A 19,493-nucleotide genomic window follows, 5' to 3' on the forward strand; every position below is an offset into this window, starting at 1 on the left:
GATTCTCTTCTTCAGTTCAAAGCCAAAAGTCATGACAAAATGTCCTCCATGTTTTCTGTATGTGTGTGTGTGTGTGTGTGTGTGTGTGTGTGTGTGTGTGTGTGTGTGTGTGTGTGTGTGTGTGTGTGTGTGTGCGTGCGTGCGCACTGCAGCTGCTGCAGTGCCTGAAGCTCGGCGCTCTGTCCCGCACCACAGCCAGCACCCAGATGAATGCCCAAAGCTCCCGTTCGCACGCCATCTTCACCATCCACCTCTGTCAGATGAGAGTCTGCCAGCAGCTGCAAATGGTGAGACTGGGGTTGAGGATGGAGGTTGGGTGAAGTGGGTGTTATCACAGTTTCATTAACAACTCGTTTTGAGCAAAAGTCTGTCAAAATGTGAAAAAGAAACACATATATTTTGGGAAAAACAAGAAGAAAATGTCAGATGATGGAGCAAGCATGAAATGGAAAGAAAATTAATTTTGTATTAGAAACATAGCAGCATTCAAGGTGATGAAATAATTGCAATTTTCAAGTAATATTTGTTTTTATTTTATTTTTTTATTTTTTTGTCCATCCCCCGCTAGCAGAACGGAGGAGGGGAGAATGGGGAGGTGAATGGTGTGGATTCCAACCCCATCGCCCAGCCAGAGTATGAGACGCTGAATGGCGAAGTTTCATTTTGTGGATCTGGCTGGCTCTGAGAGGCTCAAACGCACAGGAGCCACCGGAGACAGAGCCCGCGAGGGAATCTCTATTAACTGTGGACTGGTGAGACAGACAGACAGACACACATAGATTGTGTGAGTGCGTGTATTTGTGTCTATAAGTGAGCGGTGTGAAAGAAAATGTTAAAAAAAAGTATACATCAGTTCCTCCAGTATGTCCTCCTGTATGACACACGCCACTTGCACACAGAACTCTGTTCTGCTTTTTTAAATGTCAGCATGTTAATAATACTGATCAATTTCTGAATGTGTGTTTGCGTGTGTCGTAGCTGGCCCTGGGAAATGTGATCAGTGCTTTAGGAGATCAGACCAAGAAGGGGGGGCACGTCCCCTACAGAGACTCCAAACTCACTCGTCTGCTGCAGGATTCACTGGGAGGCAACAGGTACACACACACACACACACACACACACACACACACACACACATACACACATACATGTGCACACTATTTCTACAGTCGATTAAATGTTTATTTTTCCAAGCAAAGTGCCAGAGTCCTCCAAAGTGACGGAGGAGTTTTCAGGACATTTTACTGACAAGACAGTTAGTTGATGAAGAAAATGAGCCCTAGTTTTTAGGTTTAGTTATGTGCAATAGTTGGTGACAATTTTTTCTCAAGCCCTCAGTGTTATAAGACGCATACACAATGAGCATTAAATGTGCTTCTGTTACGCTCATGGTAACAACAGGACATTCACACTCAGGCACAACCTCAACATTCTCCTTGTCCAACACGATCAGTTCCCTGCAACCTCCATCTTTCCTTCCTCTCCAGCCGCACAGTGATGATAGCCTGCGTCAGTCCATCAGACCGAGACTTTATGGAGACACTGAACACGCTCAAGTACGCCAACCGCGCCCGAAACATCAAGAACAAGGTGGTGGTGAACCAAGACAAGACCAGCCAGCAGATCAGCGCCCTGCGCGCTGAGATAGCCCGACTTCAGATGGAGCTGATGGAGTACAAGGCGGTGAGAGACGAAGTGGTGGAAGGGAGTCAGAAATGCAAAAAAAAAAAAAAAAAAAAGATTTGACAAAAATATAGACAGGGAGGAGCTCAGAGAAAAAGATAAGAGGGGATGAATGAAAGGGGGGGAAGAGATGAGGAATGAAATGTGGCAGGTTGAAGAGGGGAGCTAACACGTGGCTGTCAGTGTAACTGATGCAATGAGCCCGTAAGAGGGGGATAAATGGAGCGACAAGATGGATGAAACTGAGAATAGTAACTGAGCACAAGAAGATAAAAGACAACAGTAATTGGAGTAAGAGAAGATGGCATTAAAGGAAAAGCAGAGGCCATGCCCGCAGCAGCAACTTATTACTATATCAAATTAAAGATCATTAGTGGAATACACATCCATTTATGTCTTTTACTATAGTGCAAACAGAACCTGAGCATGAAGGAGATTAATCTTTGCAACCTCAGCATTTTACACTGTAATACAAGGATAAACTGATCCTTCAGCTCATTGTGCTGCATGTGCTCATCACCTAATGTGGACCATTAGACAGTAAAAACACTGAGGGAAGTATGACACAAGAAAAAGTGGCATGAAATAGGAGGAAAAATGCAAAGCAACTTTGCAAAGTCTCCACTTTTTCATCATATTTTACTTCTGTGGGCTACAAGACATGAGCAGTCGTTTAGCGGAATTGTCAGCCTATTATGCGATTAAGAGTGTAACCACGGTTACTAGAGGGAAGTGAATGTATGACTGTGACGAGGGACTGCGGGCTGACCTCGATGTGGTAATAAGGGATGTGATGTGACTGGAGTCTGGAAGTAATGGCGTGTTGGACTGGTGGAGGTAATGATGTCTGCGAGCCGTGACTGGATTTCATAGTGGCTGTCTGTTTCGAGGCTTACACAATGGGATGTTTTCAGTGTTAATCATTCAGAGTGCAACAATAGTTACTTGAAGAGCCACACACTGACCAGCTCATTTTAAACAATGGCATTGTGTTTGGCTGGACTGCACCATCAACATCAAGTATATGTAAGAGTGTAGATTTAGTTTGTTATTCTTGTCTGACTTTTGGCCCTAAAATAGTTCCCCCCCCCAAATGTTTGTGGTTTTCAGTGGCCTGGTTGTCCTTACACATGCTGACTGTTTGCTTCTCCATGCAGGGGAAGCGTGTGGCATGTGAGGATGGTTCAGAGGGATTCAGTGACCTGTATCAGGAGAACGCCATGCTGCAGAGAGAAAATGACACCCTGCGCCTCAGGGTGAAAGCCATGCAGGAGACCATTGACCACCTCAACACCCGTGTGACACATCTGCTGGCCAATGAGATCAGTGCTCTGCTGACCAAGTCAAGTACGTGAGAGAGATGTGGAATTACTTTAAATGTCGAAACGCCCCCCACACAACTGTCTCTTAAGTTTACCTTTACTTGAATTGTTCTTCAGTTTGTTGTTTCAAAGATAAATTATTATGAGTACTGCATCCTTATTTCACTGAAAGCTTTCTGTGACCTGTGAGTCTCCTTTTACCTTTGACCTCTAGGTGAGGGCAATGAAGAGATCGGGGCTTTAATCCAGAACTACATCCGAGAGGTTGAAGAACTTAGGTAAGGACTCAAAAACGCTGTCACTGAAATAATCAAATGTCAGTCTGAAACTGCATCAGCTTACTTTACAAACTCTTTTGACTTGACTGAGGACATTCTTTGGCTTTTAAGGCATTAGTTTTACATTTTGGGAAATAAAAAATAAAATCAATACCACTCTCATATCCGTTCAGTATGTAGCTGAAGCCGGTTAGCTAAGCTTAGCAAAAAGACTGTAAGCAGGGGGAACCAGGTAGGCCTGTAGGTAAAAATTCCACATACTGGAATATAACAATTAACATGTTATATCTTGTTGGTTTAATCTGTGCAAAAACCAACATGTCAGAATGGTGTTTTGGTCAGAGGTAGGTCAGTTACACAGCAACCAATCAAATATCAACAATATCAAATAACTTTTTTTGTTAAAGACAGAATGTGTATTTTCTTTCTATTAAATAATCTTACACATTCAAAATAATCAGAATTAGTGCCTTTAGTTAGTTTGCGATAAGTCTGTTTGCATTTTTTATTTCTCAATAATTTTTTTCCTCTTCTCAAAATCAAAACATGAATAAATTAATAGAATTTATTGTTTTAGTTATTTTTTCTTTCTCTGTCTCTTTCTCCCTATTCTGTCAGAACCAAGCTTCTTGAGAGCGAGGCCATGAACGAGTCGTTGCGACGGCAGTTGGCCCGGGTTTCCTCCCGTTCCCCGTTCCCTTCCTCCTCTCTCAGCCCTGCCCCGGGCCACCCACCCGGCTCCTCCCCCGCCCCCATGTCCATGGAGGCCGAGATGACGGACGTGTTGCGCCGAGCCAAGCTGGACATCGAGAGGCTCAAGAAGAAGGAGAGGAGGCAGCGGAGGATGAGGTAATGCTAATTCCAAAAAGTATTTACAATAGCAAACAAATCACAACACAAGTCCCTCAAAAAAAGTTGTGTTCACAGATGTCTAGGAACCTGTCATGTCTTCAGGTCTCCAAACATCTCAGCTTTATGTAACTTTAATTCCTCATTGCTCCCTCCAAGCCACTATGAGCTCATTATTGTTCCTGCCCATGTACTCTTTGCTCCTCATTGCTTCTTTCCTCCAGCTTAAGAGGCTCATCACATAGTCGATTAGGGCTTTGGGACGGCCAGCTTCAGAACAGAATTGGGTTGCAGCCAGTGCTGAGTAGTAATGCTGGCTTGGACACAAAAAGGTCTAATTCAGTCGGCCAGTGGGTCATGAGAGAGAAGAGTACACAGCCTAACAGGCTAATTGAGGTTTAATGGGATAGTGATGGAGGTGGACGGGAATTTTAGAGATGGGATGGGTGATGAGCAGGAAGGTTGTAAAGGAGGGAGCAAAGGGGAGTTTAAAGTTGGTTATAAAATGTAAAGAGCTAAAAGGGTGAGATGAGCTGAGGAAGACTTTGCTAATGACTTTAGAAGGCTGATTTTACTGTGAGCACATCACTTGGCAACACTCCCAAAACCCTAATGGCAGGTTGTTAGGAGTGTGTGACACCTCACTTGCATAATGGAGAGAGTTTCTGCAGGGTAATGGACTAAAGCCATTTGGAATGGTACAGCAGGTGAACTGGATACCCATACATACCCATAACCATACTAACCCACTGTAACAACTGGTAAGGTTTGTGCATTTTTTTCACCACCAACTCTAATCTGGCTTGACCAACATGCTTCTCTCCCCCCTGCAGTCCAGAGCTGGAGAAAGGTTTGAAGAAACGAGTGAAGCTGCACACTCACGAGAATGGGGAGCACAGGCAGAACGGTGAAAATGGCCAAAACGGACAGAATGGAGAGATCGATTCAGACGACAATTACACTGAGGTAAGGTGCAACTTTGTCGACATTCACAAGCGGTTAAAGCCCAAAGCGGTCAGATTTAAGTCTAATGTTGGCGTTTGTGTTTTGTGTGTAGGACATCATGTCTCCGCTGCAGGAGGAGAGTGGTTGTGATGAAGATGAGGGGGAGGACGAGGAAGAGGGCAGGGAGGAGGACGACGAGTTTGACAGTGACGAGAGCCTGGTGGATTCAGACTCGGATTCGGATGAGAAAGGTGTGTTTCTGACAGCTGCTGCTTCAACAGAATCAGGCATCTTTCCCTTTTAAGTCCTGTTTTCTGACAGCTTGTCATACTTTTCTGCATCTTTTTCTGTCTGGGCACCTTTTCAACCTTTTAAGAGAAACACAAGTCAGTTTCAGCCTGACGGCAAGCCATTTTTGACATTTTGACACATAAAAATGTAGAGGGTGTTTCTGACCTTTGTCCCCCAACCTGCAGCTAACTTCCAGGCGGACCTGGCTGACCTGACCTGTGAGATCGAGATCAAACAGAAGCTGATAGACGAGCTGGAGAACAGCCAGCGGAGGCTGCTGATGCTGAAGCTACAGTACGAGGAGAAGCTCATCCTGCTGCAGAACAAGATCAGAGACACTCAGCTGGAGAGAGACCGCGTGCTGCAGAACCTCAGTGAGCACCATGGGATTTGTAGTTTACAGATACGAGTTGGGGTTGTTGAAAACACAGCAGTTGGTCGAATGAAAAAGCAAAAGGTGTCATTTAAGGTGAAGTATCATTAATTTTTATGCATGGCTCCACAGTGTCTATGGAGAACTACACAGAGGAGAAGGCAAACCGGATCAAGCAGGAGTACGAGAAGCGTCTTAAGGAGATGAACCGTGACCTGCTGAAGCTACAGGCAGCACAGAAGGAGCACGCACGTCTTCTCAAAAACCAGGGGAGGTACGAACGGGAGCTGAAGAAACTTCCAGGCTGAGGTCAACGAGATGAAGAAAGCCAAGGTAAAGGGATGAGAAAGGAGACTGTGGATAAAACGTAACTTTTTGAGCGGGAGCGCTGGTGCCGTGTAGGTAGGCTTGAACTCAATGCTGTTTTCCAGGTGACGCTGATGAAGCAAATGAAGGAGGAGCAGCAGAGGAGGAGGATGGTGGAAGCGAAGAGGAACCGTGAGATCGCCCAGCTCAAGAAGGAGCAGCGACGACAGGAGGTCAGGCTGGATGTTGGGCGGGAATATGTTTGCCCTGAGACCATGGTCCAAATTCAAATTTTACTACTATATTTAAAGAATGATTTATGCTGCTGCGTATAATGCTGACATGTGGATAAATCCGCAGTGAGGTCACCATCTGTGTGTCAGCCTGGCACATTAAAACCTGATTTATATATTATGTACATACTGCACACAGATTGTTGGTATCACTTTTATGTTTTGGAAGATCAGCACATACTTGTATCAATATCCATCTTTATTTGTTTCCCCTGGTGTAGAGAGCTTATTTATGAGCATGAAAACATTATACTGTCATGCTGTGAGCCTCACTCGTAATCCTTTTATTTAAGGTTTCATCTTAAGTCTTAAAATCCTTTAATGATCAACACCTTGTAAGATCGTTGTGCAAATGTCGATTGAGTAGACTCAGTAATAAACAGATTAAAGAACTCTCTCCTCCCTCTCCCCCTTCTGTCCTTCAGTACCAGATTCGGGCACTTGAGTCTCAGAAGCGGCAGCAGGAGCTGGTGCTGCGCAGGAAGACCCAGGAGGTGACGGCCCTGCGGCGCCTGGCCAAACCCATGTCCGACCGTGTGGCAGGACGCGTTGCCCGCTGGAACCAGACTCCTCCGGTCACGGACTCTGGAGCCGAGTTAACGGCCAGCACTACGGCGAGCAGCTCTGAACCTGAGACCGCGAGGACTGTGAGCGGTCTGGTGAGACAGTGGAACAACAAGAACAATACGTTTGGATACCTGGGAGAGAGCGAGGGAGCATGGATGGAACCAGGGTCATTGGGTAAGATGGGTTGGGATGCATGTATTAACACTGTATTGAATGACACTGTATCACACACTGTATTCACTGGTCAGTTAACCAGTCAGCCAGAATAGGAGCTATGGACTTCTCTTGTTGACCTTAAACTTAATGAATAAAGTTTCATTCAATATCACAGGCAAAAAATACATTGTGAAGTTTTTATTGAATCAGAGAATAAATAATATCAATATGATAAAGTAGAATGCATACAAGTGAATTGCAAAACCATTTTAAAGCACATCCTTGTCAATGGCAGTAATAGCTGCTGGTTTCCATCTCTGATCACCTCCCCTGATCACATCTCTTTGTCTCTTCCCAGAAGCAGGAAGAAGTTGCAGCGTAAGCCAGCAGGCCTGGGCAGCATTGGAGCGGCAGGTAGAGCCAGCACCTTCTCCAAGTCAGCACGCCAGAAGTGGCAAACCCTCGAGCGTCGTGTCATGGACATTGTCATGCAGAGGATGACCATCTCTAACGTGGAAGCTGATATGGATCGCCTTATCAAAGTAGGAATGGCACTGACATAGATGGACATGTCTAGATGGACATGAAATCCCCTAAGTTTATCTGTTGAATTCTGACAGTGTTTTGTGATGCAATCAGCTAAAGCCTAATAGTTAAAGTAAGGGATCAAAATGACCGTTGTATACACTGTAGTAGTTTCTTGAGTTATATCAGCAGCTTTTTTTGGCTTACGTCATCTCAGTGGTTGACAACTGAAGCCAAAGTGAGTAAGGATCGTCCTTCCTCCTTGCTTCATAGACATGGTATAACATGATTGTGTGTGCATCGTGTTTTTTGTTGAGTCAGAAGCGAGAGGAGCTGACCGTCCAGCAGGAAGCGCTCTCACACAAAAGGGAGGTACTGATGGCGGAGGGGGAGGGGCCAGAAGCAGAGGACCGCCTCCTTCAGGAAATTAATGAGGAGATTGAGGTGCTGAATGCCAATATAGATTACATCAATGACAGCCTGTCTGACTGCCAGGCCACCATTGTGCAGATAGAGGAAACCAAGGTACAAAGACACACACACCTTTGTATGCGTTGCTGTAAAGCTTCGAGCAGTACTAGAAGGCCTCAAGTGATGCCTGGTTTTACGTTTTCCTGCAGGACGAGCTGGACTCAGTGGACACCTCGGTAGTGATCAGCTCCTGTTCCCTGGCTGAAGCACGCCACCTGCTGGATCACTTCCTGAAGGCCTCCATAGACAAGGTGAAATACCAGAGAAAGTGCATATACTGAGTTATTGCAACCATTAAGTTTAGTGTCATTATTTCAAGTAGTTTATGTGCTTTAAAATCAGCACGCTGAAAAATGATGTTTTACTGTTATCATATTGTGCCACTGGCAAAGATGAAATCATTATTTATATTTATAGGCGTTGCAATGGTCTAAAGTCACGGTTAAAAGTGAGTGAATTGCAGTGCCATCTAGTGGTGTCTGTTTGTACTGCACTGTGTTGTCAGGGGTTTATTTTCTCTGGCAAAATTAATGCCCTTCTGAAAACTGAAACGACTATATTTACCTCGTTGTGTCATTTCCTGTTGCATGTCATCGCCATTTGTGACTTTATTTGGCCTTTGTGTGTGTGTGTGTGTGTTTGTGTGCAGAGTTTACAGGTGGCTCAGAAGGAGGCTCAGATCAGACTGCTGGAGGGCCAGCTGAGACAGACAGATGTGATTGGCTCGTCCCACAATCACATGATCCTCGATGCCTTGCGAGAAAAGGCAGAGTACATCCCTGAACTCCAGGCTCTCATCCACAATGTACAGCAGGGTGAGGAGTGTTTTTGTTGTGTGCCTGTGTGTAAGTCTTCACATAATATGTCCTTTTTCAACCCCCCAGCAATGTTTTAATGCATGTCCACATATAATCTGGTCAGAAAACTGAAAACGATGAGCTTTAATTAGCCTTAGAATTTATTAAAACTGAAAATTGTAGTGAAAGAATCAAAATGGAAAGTGGTGGTGGTGGTAGAGTAGGTTGTGGCACATATGGACATGCCAAGCAGCAGTGTCTGGTGTAATGCCAGGCTTAAAAGTTAATTGTTTTGTTTGCTTCCAGAAAATGGTTATGCCAGCACAGATGAGGAGCCCTCTGAGTTCAGCCAAGCCTCTGACAGCAGGTGAGACTGCAGTCTGCTCGCCCACACAGCACCCTTGATAAACACCATCCACCTCATTCACTGTGTTGTTTTTTACTTACTTTGTGTTCATCCACTTGAAATTTAATCTGAAAAATATGCAGTACTTCTGTCATGTCACTCTATTTCCCTGACTCTCCTTCTCTCTCTGTCTACAGTGTATCTCAAATGAAAGAATCCAACAGCCAAGATGATTTCAAGATAAAGGTACAGCTGGTTCATGTTATTGAAGTGCATAGTTGTTATTTAGCTGGTACAGATATTGCAGACTTTGTGTTTCTTGTGTCCAGTTTATCTAGTCCAGATTGTAACATGATTTCTGTAGTTCCTCACAAAATGGCTCTAATTCTTTTAGTATCAGTGCTCAGAACATCAGGTGGATTACGTGCTGAATTTTACTGTATTTACTGCACTTTATTGTAAACCTGTCAGACCTTTATCACTGATGTTAATGTTTTTGCAGTAGTGTTTGTTTTGATGCTTGCCCTAATTTTTGCTAACACACAAAACACCCTCAGTTTCTCTGTCAGAGTAGCTGCTATGCCTGTTCACAACCACAGGGTGGCAGTATAAGCAAACACTTAAAAAAGGTGGAAGAAGCCCTGATGACACTGACCCCCCTTATATGCTTGTTAATGCTGTGTTCTCTATTTTTTAATATGTTTTATAGTTACTTTTTCTCAGTCCATCCCTTGTTTGACCCCATAATGGCTGATGTCTCTCTTCTAGCTCGTTTGTTTTACTGTTTTCATCTTCTCTTTGCCCTTTTCCCAGCCGAATTATGTTTTCAGGCTGTATCTTAATTTTCTCTTTGCCCTCTGTGCTTTAATTAAATTCGATCTTTATTTTATGTCCCAGTTTTCCTATCCCACTGTCCTTTCTTATTTCATTCTCCCTTCTATGGTTCTCTGTAATGCAAGTTCTGCACATTTTTCACAGATGGAGCCTCGCCTGTCGGCTCAGATGAAGGCGGTGTCAGCAGAGTATTTGGGTCCCATCCTGGATCCCTCATCTGGAAGCAAGCAGCAGCACATCACCAAGTCTCTGGCCTCCCTGACCGACATTCAGGAGGATGGCCTGAGTCTGGTGACAGGGAGTCTGGGGCTCAGCCTGGCCCTACGAGACCCGTACCACAGGGACCGGGCATCCCGTACCATCAGCCTGCCTGTCAGGGGACACACCTTGTAAGTCATGAGGATTTGAACTATAGTGGTAAACAAATCGTGATTACTGAGATGAAGTTGACCATACACATCCTTAAGTGTTACCAGGAAGGGGCAAATACTTGGAGGCTTGGATCTTCTGTTTTAGCAATGTTGAATTATGACATCACCTCACAAGTAATGTTTACTGCAGTGGTGCGGAGGGTGGAGCACTCTGCAGAGCTTCTCTACCTTTTTTGTCTAATATCTCCACAGCCTTATCAGATGAGCTCAAGCCCCCAATGAACCATTACTGCATTACTTTTAACTTACTATCTATTATTCTATGGTATAAATCAACCATTTATTGCTTACATTTAGGGAACTATCAAGCATTTATTGTTTACTTTTAACTATCAAACACGTGTTGTTTACCTTGGCTAACTATCGACCGTTTATTGTGTACTTTAGCTGACAATCAAACACTTATTGTTTACTTTTACATATCAGCAATTTATTGTTTACTACTAGCCAGCTATCAATCATTATCCTTTATGTTTAGCTAAATATCAACCATTTAGCTAAATATCCAAAATGTACCCATTACTGTTAGCTAGCTATTATTATTGCAAATTGTTATCCATTACATTTATGCAACCAACAAAACAGTTGATTCATCACTTTAAGCTAACTTCTTAGCTAAGACATCAATATGTGTCCATATTTTTTTAAACAAATTGTAATTTTATTTTGTCAGATTGAGCTACTGTACAAATCTTAACCCTGGCAACTTCAAAAGTACCCCCTGAGGTACAAGTACCACTGATTTGGAATCTCTGCACTACTGTGTGGGACAGCGGGAGGCTTTTTAGAGTCTTCTTCTTCTTCAGTTTGAGAACCTCATCTCAAACCCCCTGTTTGGCAAATATTTGCTTTGCTGGAGTGCAGGAAAATTTGCAACTTAATATAAAATGTGCTACTGAAATAAACAAGTGTTGTAGAAACATGAGGATAATTGCATAAACATAAGTAAACACCCTGTGGAATGTCACAAATATATCAACAAGAGAGAATAGCATCTTTTTGCATTATATTCCCTGATACTGGAGAAAAGGGTCTTTAAAATACTTTAAAATACTTCCTACTGCACATTTTCAAGTACTGGAAACCTGCCAGAGGTCTGACATTTTTTAGGTTATAAAACTGCTTCAGGGAGAAGTCAGTGAAATTTGCATCAGTCCAGGGATTGTGTGTGATTTGATATTTAAAGAAATGAGTCTGTGAGCTGCTTTAGCCTACTAGAAATGCCAAGAAATTGCAGAAAAGCCTTATTGCTTATAGATTCCCAACAGTTACATAGATGTGTATCATCCCTCTGTGTTTATCATCTGTGCCCTCCCTTGAAAGTCTGCTTAGTTTGCTTGTGTGTGTTTGTGTGCGTGTGTCAGTCCCAGGCAGTCTCGGGGTTATGACACCTCCCCTATAACAAGGAGGAAATCTTACGACCGTGCGTACAGGTACATGCAATGCTTAAATTCAAGCTATTTTGTGAGCAAATTGCTGTACTGTTTGACTGTGTAATGTGATGTGCTTCCAGTGTTTTCTAACTGTGTCCTTCTCAACTCCTCATGTCCCTCCTCATCCCTAACCTCCATCACCATCCCACCCCTTCTCAGGCCCATTGACGGCTATACTCCCCCTTCCTCCCCTCCTCTGAGGACTAGGAATGACCGCAATGTCTTCTCAAGGCTCACCAGCAACCAAACCCAAGGTTCTGCTCTGGACAAGTGAGTACACCCCTGTACAAATTAGCACATTCACACACTCACACTGCTTTTATCCTTTTGTTCACACATACTCGTCTGATCAATCCAGTCACACTTTGAACCATTCCTTTCATTTCTTTTTGTTCTCTTGCATGGTTTAAGATCTTTACTGGCCCTGTAGATAGGCTGAGGGTCAGGCCTTTTGAGAGGAAAGTGCTTTTGTCTGTGGTGTAGATGAGCCTTATAAATGTGCTGTGTGCTCTGTTTATCTTCAGATAGAAAGAAAATACTTTTCATCTGGCAGTAATGGACATTCAGGGGGGACAGATGGTGCAAACATTCACAGAATCCAGGTGTTAAATACTCTCAAGAGACATCGAAGATCTGATCATCCAAACCACAACCACAGCCCACTCAGAGTTGCATTTAGCAACACTATCAACACAGTGTAATTGCACTGTGTTTCCAATCCATACATAGGAGTTACAAGTGCAAATCAGGAGGGAGGCAGCTCAGATATTAACAACCTTTTTAGAAAAATACCATCAGCACACTGATGTACACAATCTGCATTTTGGCAAGAGTACGGCAAATACAATCTAATGTGATCCCATAAAAAAACAGACCTGTAATAAATCTCACAATTTTCAGGTTTTGTTGACAGTATATCTGAGAGAATTACATTCAAATCTATGGTAATTTTTGAGGCTGTAGTTAGTTGTGATGTTGTGTCAAATTGACCTGTTTCTGATGTTGTTCTTTCATCCTCTTCACACACATAAAAGTAAAAGACTGTTATTAGCACCTCTTGAAGTGTAAATGTATAGTCCAGCTACATCAGATGGAGACACAATGTGGATACAAGATGCATTTTAATGTCAGCCATGAAGGTGCTGAGTCTGGAATGAGCAGCCGGCCTTTTCCTTTCCTGCTCACAATCAATTCCAGCTTTCCGCTCCAACAAATGTCAGCAGTTAATTTCAGTCAGCGTTTGGCTCTGCTGTAAAGTTGTTTGTTTTTGTAATCTTTATTAATCTGGAACATTTCTCAGCTTTATTGACCTCTAATTGTTAGCGAAGACGCTATGTGGAATGAGTTAGGATGTTGTGTGAGCGCTATACGTGTGAACATTTGTATGTGTTGTGTGCGTTGGAGCCCGTGGGTCCTCATTATCTGGAACAGGGGTAGGTAAATGAGCTGGCTCTTGTCATCTTTCCAATGCAGCTGTTGTCATCGGTAGCAATTTTGAATTGACTCAGGGTGACAGTGTGGGAGGATATTTACGTTTAGGGTCTTTTATGAGGTTCCCATAGGAGAAGCTTTTATAGGAATGTAGGAAGATGAAATACTGTTTTTTTTTTTTGTATTGTTGCATTTAGATGGAAGGTATTAAATCATTTTCACATTTGCACTTTTGTTTAAGTGAGGCGTGTGTGGCATTAATGTTTTGTTTACTGAGGTGATCACTGGATACGGTGGTTTTTACCCAAGATTCATTTTTTAAACCATCATTTTCATTTTATTTGGTTTCATTGTCTTTACATTACCAAGACTGACGTAACTCTGCCACTTAATTTCTAATCACAAGCATAAATTCATTCAATTTATTCAAAAATAATTAAAAAGTCAGTATGAATTGTCTGTATGAATTCTGTGTAATTGGGTGTCAAATGAGAAGCTGTCTGCTATGCAAAGAAAGAAGATAATGATACTCTCAAGTAGATCTTTGCAAGTTCACCAAATCTTTTAAAATGCAATAAGACATTTTTATGATATGTGACTGTGTGGATGCATTGCGTTTCTTTCTTTCTTTATTTTTTGACTGATTTATATTTGAGCAGATTGGTTGCCTATGAGACTGGGATCAAGCATTTGACACGGATTTGAAAGACACATGAAAATGAGGAATATAAATTTTAAACAAAGATTCCTCGTCTTCTGTTGGATGAAAAGTCTTTGAATCCCAGATCCTGTTTTTAATCTTCCCATTACATTTGCATCCTCCAAAACCAATGAATTTTAAAAGGATTTTGTCTTGAGAGTGGGATATCACTATGCTAATAGCTACCACGGCTGGCAGTAAATACCAAGAAATGGAGGAATTTCTATCACCTTTTAACACCGTTGTTCCCTCCAGACATATCCAGAGCCATTTTGTTTTATTATTTCATGCTCAGGGTGTAAAGCACAGGCTCTCATGGTGACAACCCCGAGGCTATAAAATATTTACAATATAATAACACTTTTATTGGACCGTTACACACACTGGCCTTTCCCTTTGAGCTATTGTGGAGGAATGGGTGTGGTCTGGATTTTCTTCTTGACAGCTTCGAGCGAGCTCGCCTGTGAGTGTGACTGACACCCTTATCTTCCAATCAACCGGATTTTCCCTTGTTAACCCTGTTTGCTGTTCCTTATTCCCTTTTCTGTACTAATTTGCTGATTATGGCTGGAAAGAGTAGATGTAGGAGGGGACACTGACTTCACAGGAGTCATGCATAGAGGATAGCAGTGTAGTGTAGAAATTGCAATATGCAGTTCTTTGACCTCTGTGTATGACTGTTCTGGTTTCAGTGCTTCCTCCTTGACTACTTCCCTTTTTTTTTCTGTTTTTTTCAAATGAAATGTTTGAGATTTTGGGAAGTACTCTGATTGGCTTTCTTGCCAAGAGTTTGCTGGATGAGAACCACTGTCATGTCTGTACACTGAATATGAAGCTACTGCCAGTTAGCTTAGCTTAGCATAAAGACTGAAAACAGCAGGAAACAGCTAGCCTTGCTGTTTCCCTCTGTTTTCAGTCTTTATGCTAAGCTAAGCTCACAGCTGGCTTCCTTTTTAAATGTGGAACAGACAGACATGAAAGTAGTTTCAATCATCTCATCTTACTCTTGGCAAAAAAGCAAGTTAGTGTATTTCTCAAATTGTCAATTTCTGCATAAACTTGAAACTTTTAATATTAGCCCTAACAGCAGTGGTCCAATTTTACTAAACCAGCCTTTGCTTAGTGTGGGTGTACCTACAGTAAACATGCTTTACCAAGGAAAACACTTGCAGACACTGGTCAAAGAATACAGCCTGTTCAGTGATTACCTTTGGGAAGAAGCACATTTTATGGCAAACTGCCTGATAATCACTGGACAAGCTCTATTGTTGACTGAGCTTTCCTGCCAGTTTGCTCACTGCTTTGTATCTAAAACCCCTCCTCTAGTCACTCCTTCCTTTTAACCCTTTGCCAGTAACCCTTCTGTCTCCCCTTATCGTGTTTAACCCTTTCCTCTTCCTGCCCCGCCCCTCCCTCTCCTTGCTCCTCTTCTGCCTCCAGGTCGGATGACAGCGACTCCTCGCTCTCCGAGGTGCTCAGGTAGAGGAACCGTGTCTGTCGCTCTCTGTTTTCCTCATTTTGCCTGTTAACTCACCTGGTGTCATCTCTCATCTCTCACTGGTGCTCAGTGCCATGCCTGGCCCCTCCACGTCCTCCTCCTCCTTTATCTCCCTCTGTGGGTGGGGGTCGTTGTGGTGCATGTTTTAACCACACGCGGCTTTCTTCTTTACCCTGCCAGCCTTTTTCCACTGGTGTGATGTTGTGTGTCTCTGTGGTGTTGCTCGCACAGAGGACCTGAATGAACCTCATCACTTTTTTAGCGGTTGTGGAAAAACAAACATTAAAATGGTGCCAGTGCTATTTTAACAAAACATGACATTACTATAGTAACCACCTAATGTTGTGTTTAATCATCTGGAAGGAAAGCATAGTCAGTCACCTCCTTGATATGTAATAACTATCATTTCTGCGGTTATCTTAGCTTAGCATAAAGACTGGAAATTAGGAGGAAACAGCTGGCTGTAGTTTCTGCTGGCTTTAACATCATATTTAGAACACAGGCAGAAAGTGTCATCCATCTTTTCATCTAACTTTAACTGATAAAGAGTATCCAAACTATACCTTTAAGACAAATAGAACATAATTTCATAAATAATGATTAAAAACAGAATATTCTCCTCTTCATTCTGATCTGTCTTTTCTGTTTCTGTGTCTTTTTCACACTCACATGCACAAATAGATGCACCTCTCACCGAGGCCCTTCTGTCTGTTTTTCTGTGTACTGCAGAGAGCACACACTGATCTCCCTCCATGTTTTTCATTAATCTGCCGGTCTCTTGGTGCTTGGCCCTGCAACATCCATTAGCGGCTCTTACATAGTGCAAAACACAGCACACTATGATGTCTTCCATGGACACTGATAGATACCATTTGGTGCGGCGCACTGCTTTAAGACTTAGAGTGCTGCATTAAGCAATATTTGCAGCAGAAGGCCTTACAGAGGAAAATAAAGTAAAGGTACAGTAAAGTAACGGTCTTCTGGCAGGTAAAGAAAGTAGTCTGTACTGTTCTCAAACAACAGCCATAATAGTTCTAGGTAGAGGGGTTCTGCTAATATGTGAAGGTAATAGAAATTCTGTTTTCATTCATTTTAAAGTTAAATCTAACCATCAGGTCAACAATTAACTGAATTTTCATTATAACCAGTGAAAACTGAACCACTGAAAACATTATTGGACTAACAGCTTCAAGAGTGATAAGGTCCATTCAAATAAATCAACACCTGCACAGTCTTCTTCTATTTTTCTCAAATCTTCCTTCCCCTCTCTTCTCCATTTATTAAAAAAAACTTTTTAATAGAACTGTCATATGTACAGTTTTCTGATTTTTTTTTTTTTTTAAATCAAAGCGATTCCGTGTTTTCAATTGTCGGTCTTTTCAAAATGGAATTGGACCAAAAAGAGGGCAGGACAGATTGTATGTGTTCACTCCATACACCTACCACCACAGTCAGGTTTCGCAGCTCAGCAGAGGCTGACGATCTGACTATGTTGCCGACTTGTTACATCCCTCCACGTGTACCACAACCCCCCCACCCCAAACGTTTGGCTCTGGAGGTGCTGAACTGAGAGTCAACTCCCACCTGACAGGTGGAGAATGGATGCTGCATGTGGCGATGATGACGTCTCAGGACGCTGTGCTGTGGTTTATTTTGAGTTGCAGGCTGCTTTGGAGTCAGTCTCTGAGGCTGTGGCTGTTGTTAACAATTGTTTTTAGCTTATTCTGTACAAGTTGGTTATCTTTTGTATTTTGTGAGACTTGGCAGACATGCATGCAATCTTTTTTTTTTTTTAAACTGGCTGATGACTGATAGTTTTTGATTTTGTTTGGCACTATATGCACTATATAAAAGATACACACAGAGTATGGTTTGGTGTTTGCTTTTTGATTTGAGGTGTGTATTTGTGTGTGTGTGTGTGTTTGTTTTTACGCTGGGACATCAGTGTATGTGCAGAAGTGGAGCCATCTTTGACAAGTTTCAAGCACAACCTTCTGTATTTTGCTCAATCTGTGCAGAAACAAATCTGTCCCAAGTTTTGTGTGTAATCACAGATTCTCTTTTCCCTCTTCACATCCTCTGGCTCTCCCTCACTGTTTCGCACTCTACCTCGCTTTCTCTCGCACACATACACACTAACCACTGCTTGTGTTATTAGGAAGCCCACCAGGGACCAATTTTCCCACATTTCTCCCTCTTCTTCTCACCCTCTCCCTGCTCTGTCTCACTCTGCTGACTTCTCTCCAGGCACTGTGGGACTCTGGCCTGTCAGTGGGGCATAGATTTGGGGGGGTGGGGGGTAGAAGCAGAGGTTCAGCAAGAGAGATTGAGTGCACATAATATAGTAGATGCTGTGTGTGTGTGTGTGTGAGAGAGAGAGGACAGATAGACAGGTTGAATAAGGAAGCAGCTCTTTCTGTTGTAGTGCCTTAATTGGGCTGTTCCATAACAAAAAGAGAGGAGGGAGGGGGGGAGTAGAGACAGGCCAGAGAGATGAAGCAGGTGGATTTAAACCAACAGGAAGTTATGTGTGTGTGTGTACATCATCTGTATGTCTCCAGTGAGGTTTGTATGGGTTTGTATTGTCTCTGTATAATGAAAAGAATTTATTTGTGTTTCTGTGTGTATGTTTGTGGTTTGTGGTTTACAGCACATAAGAAGAAATCACACTCACTGATTTTTCCTGAGGAGAGTATGACTCTGCGTGTGTGTGTGTGTGTGATCTTTAGGGGTGTCATCAATCCAATCGGGGGTGTGAAGGGGGGTCGGACAGCGCCCCTGCAGTGTGTCTCTGTAGCCGAGGGCCATTCAAAGCCGGTCCTGTGTGTGGATGCCACAGATGAGCTGCTATTCACTGGATCTAAAGGTACACATAACACTCAGTGTGTTATTAGCTCCTTCTTTAAAAGGTATTTCACATTAGCCTGAAATGGCAGGATGCAGCTGTACTACCAGTGTATTATACCGGTTAAGATAAGGTAATTATTTGTCCCACTTGTGGGAAATTTACATGTTACAGCAGCAAGAAACAAGAGTGAAATAGAAAAAGAAAAAAGAAAAATACAATAGAAAAAAGGCACAGAAGCGTAAAAATAAATAAATAATGTTAGGCATTACGTACAGTGCTTTTTCAAGCTTTTTAAAATTGTTCTTATTCACTTTGAAATAAATAATCTGTTGACATCCTAAAGCAAATTGTGTTATTAAAAGTGTTGTCTTAACATTTTTGTTTGTTTATGAATTAAAATATGAGATCTGACATGCTAACTAGTAAACTTTAGAGCTGTTGTTGGGCATATTTTTAGCTGCTAGCTGCGTCCAGTCTTTATGCTAAGCTAATGGTCTCCTGACTCTAGCCCTACACTTAGCACACATACACATGAGAGTGGTATTGATATTATCATCTCACTCCTGGAAATAAGAGTGGTCCCAAAATGTTAATTAAGTTGTGTCCAGTTTTTTATGAGAGAAGTAAAAATGTGATTGCTCACAATGTGGCATGTAGCATCCAACAGCTATGAGAGTTTGCACAGCAGCTCTTTGAGCTGAACGTATTAAAATGTCATGGGGTCAAATAGTTGAAACTGATCAATTTCCCTTCCCTCAACATCCCTTCCTCCAGATCGCACCTGTAAGATGTGGAACCTGGTGACAGGTCAGGAAATCGCCACCCTCAAAGGCCACCCCAACAATGTGGTGTCAGTCAAATACTGTCCTTCCTCTTGTCTGGTCTTCTCTGTCTCCACCTCCTACATCAAAGTGTGGGACATTCGCGACTCTGCCAAGTGTATCCGCACGCTCACGTAAGTTTCCTCACTGCAATCAGCCAGATGGAACGGTTTGAAGCTGTTAAAATAAAAAAAAAAACAAAAAAAACGCAGCTTAGCAGATATTTGATGGAAGTGATTTAGGCATATGCTTTTTCTGCTCAGTGATGTGTTTCAAGTTGCAGAAAAGTGACAAA

The 19,493-nt window shown here is 42.6% G+C and overlaps 1 protein-coding gene across 1 annotated transcript in view; it reads left to right on the forward strand.

Annotated features, from left to right (window-relative positions):
• kif21b (kinesin family member 21B) overlaps positions 1–19,493 on the forward strand; it is a 61,143-nt gene that overhangs the window by 25,905 nt on the left and 15,745 nt on the right. Inside the window, 28 exon segments of the mRNA XM_018677724.1 lie at positions 153–287; positions 569–649; positions 651–752; positions 979–1,094; positions 1,488–1,683; positions 2,841–3,030; positions 3,220–3,283; positions 3,902–4,132; positions 4,966–5,098; positions 5,190–5,328; positions 5,554–5,742; positions 5,874–6,040; positions 6,042–6,074; positions 6,173–6,280; positions 6,766–7,054; positions 7,057–7,081; positions 7,422–7,605; positions 7,910–8,113; positions 8,209–8,310; positions 8,709–8,874; positions 9,163–9,223; positions 9,400–9,448; positions 10,181–10,425; positions 11,832–11,900; positions 12,060–12,170; positions 15,472–15,510; positions 18,259–18,395; positions 19,152–19,332. Of these exon segments, the coding sequence (XP_018533240.1) occupies positions 153–287; positions 569–649; positions 651–752; positions 979–1,094; positions 1,488–1,683; positions 2,841–3,030; positions 3,220–3,283; positions 3,902–4,132; positions 4,966–5,098; positions 5,190–5,328; positions 5,554–5,742; positions 5,874–6,040; positions 6,042–6,074; positions 6,173–6,280; positions 6,766–7,054; positions 7,057–7,081; positions 7,422–7,605; positions 7,910–8,113; positions 8,209–8,310; positions 8,709–8,874; positions 9,163–9,223; positions 9,400–9,448; positions 10,181–10,425; positions 11,832–11,900; positions 12,060–12,170; positions 15,472–15,510; positions 18,259–18,395; positions 19,152–19,332 (3,746 nt within the window).

The sequence above is a fragment of the Lates calcarifer genome, linkage group LG12 (genome assembly GCF_001640805.2).
Source record: "Lates calcarifer isolate ASB-BC8 linkage group LG12, TLL_Latcal_v3, whole genome shotgun sequence".
NCBI classification, from domain to species: domain Eukaryota; kingdom Metazoa; phylum Chordata; class Actinopteri; family Centropomidae; genus Lates; species Lates calcarifer.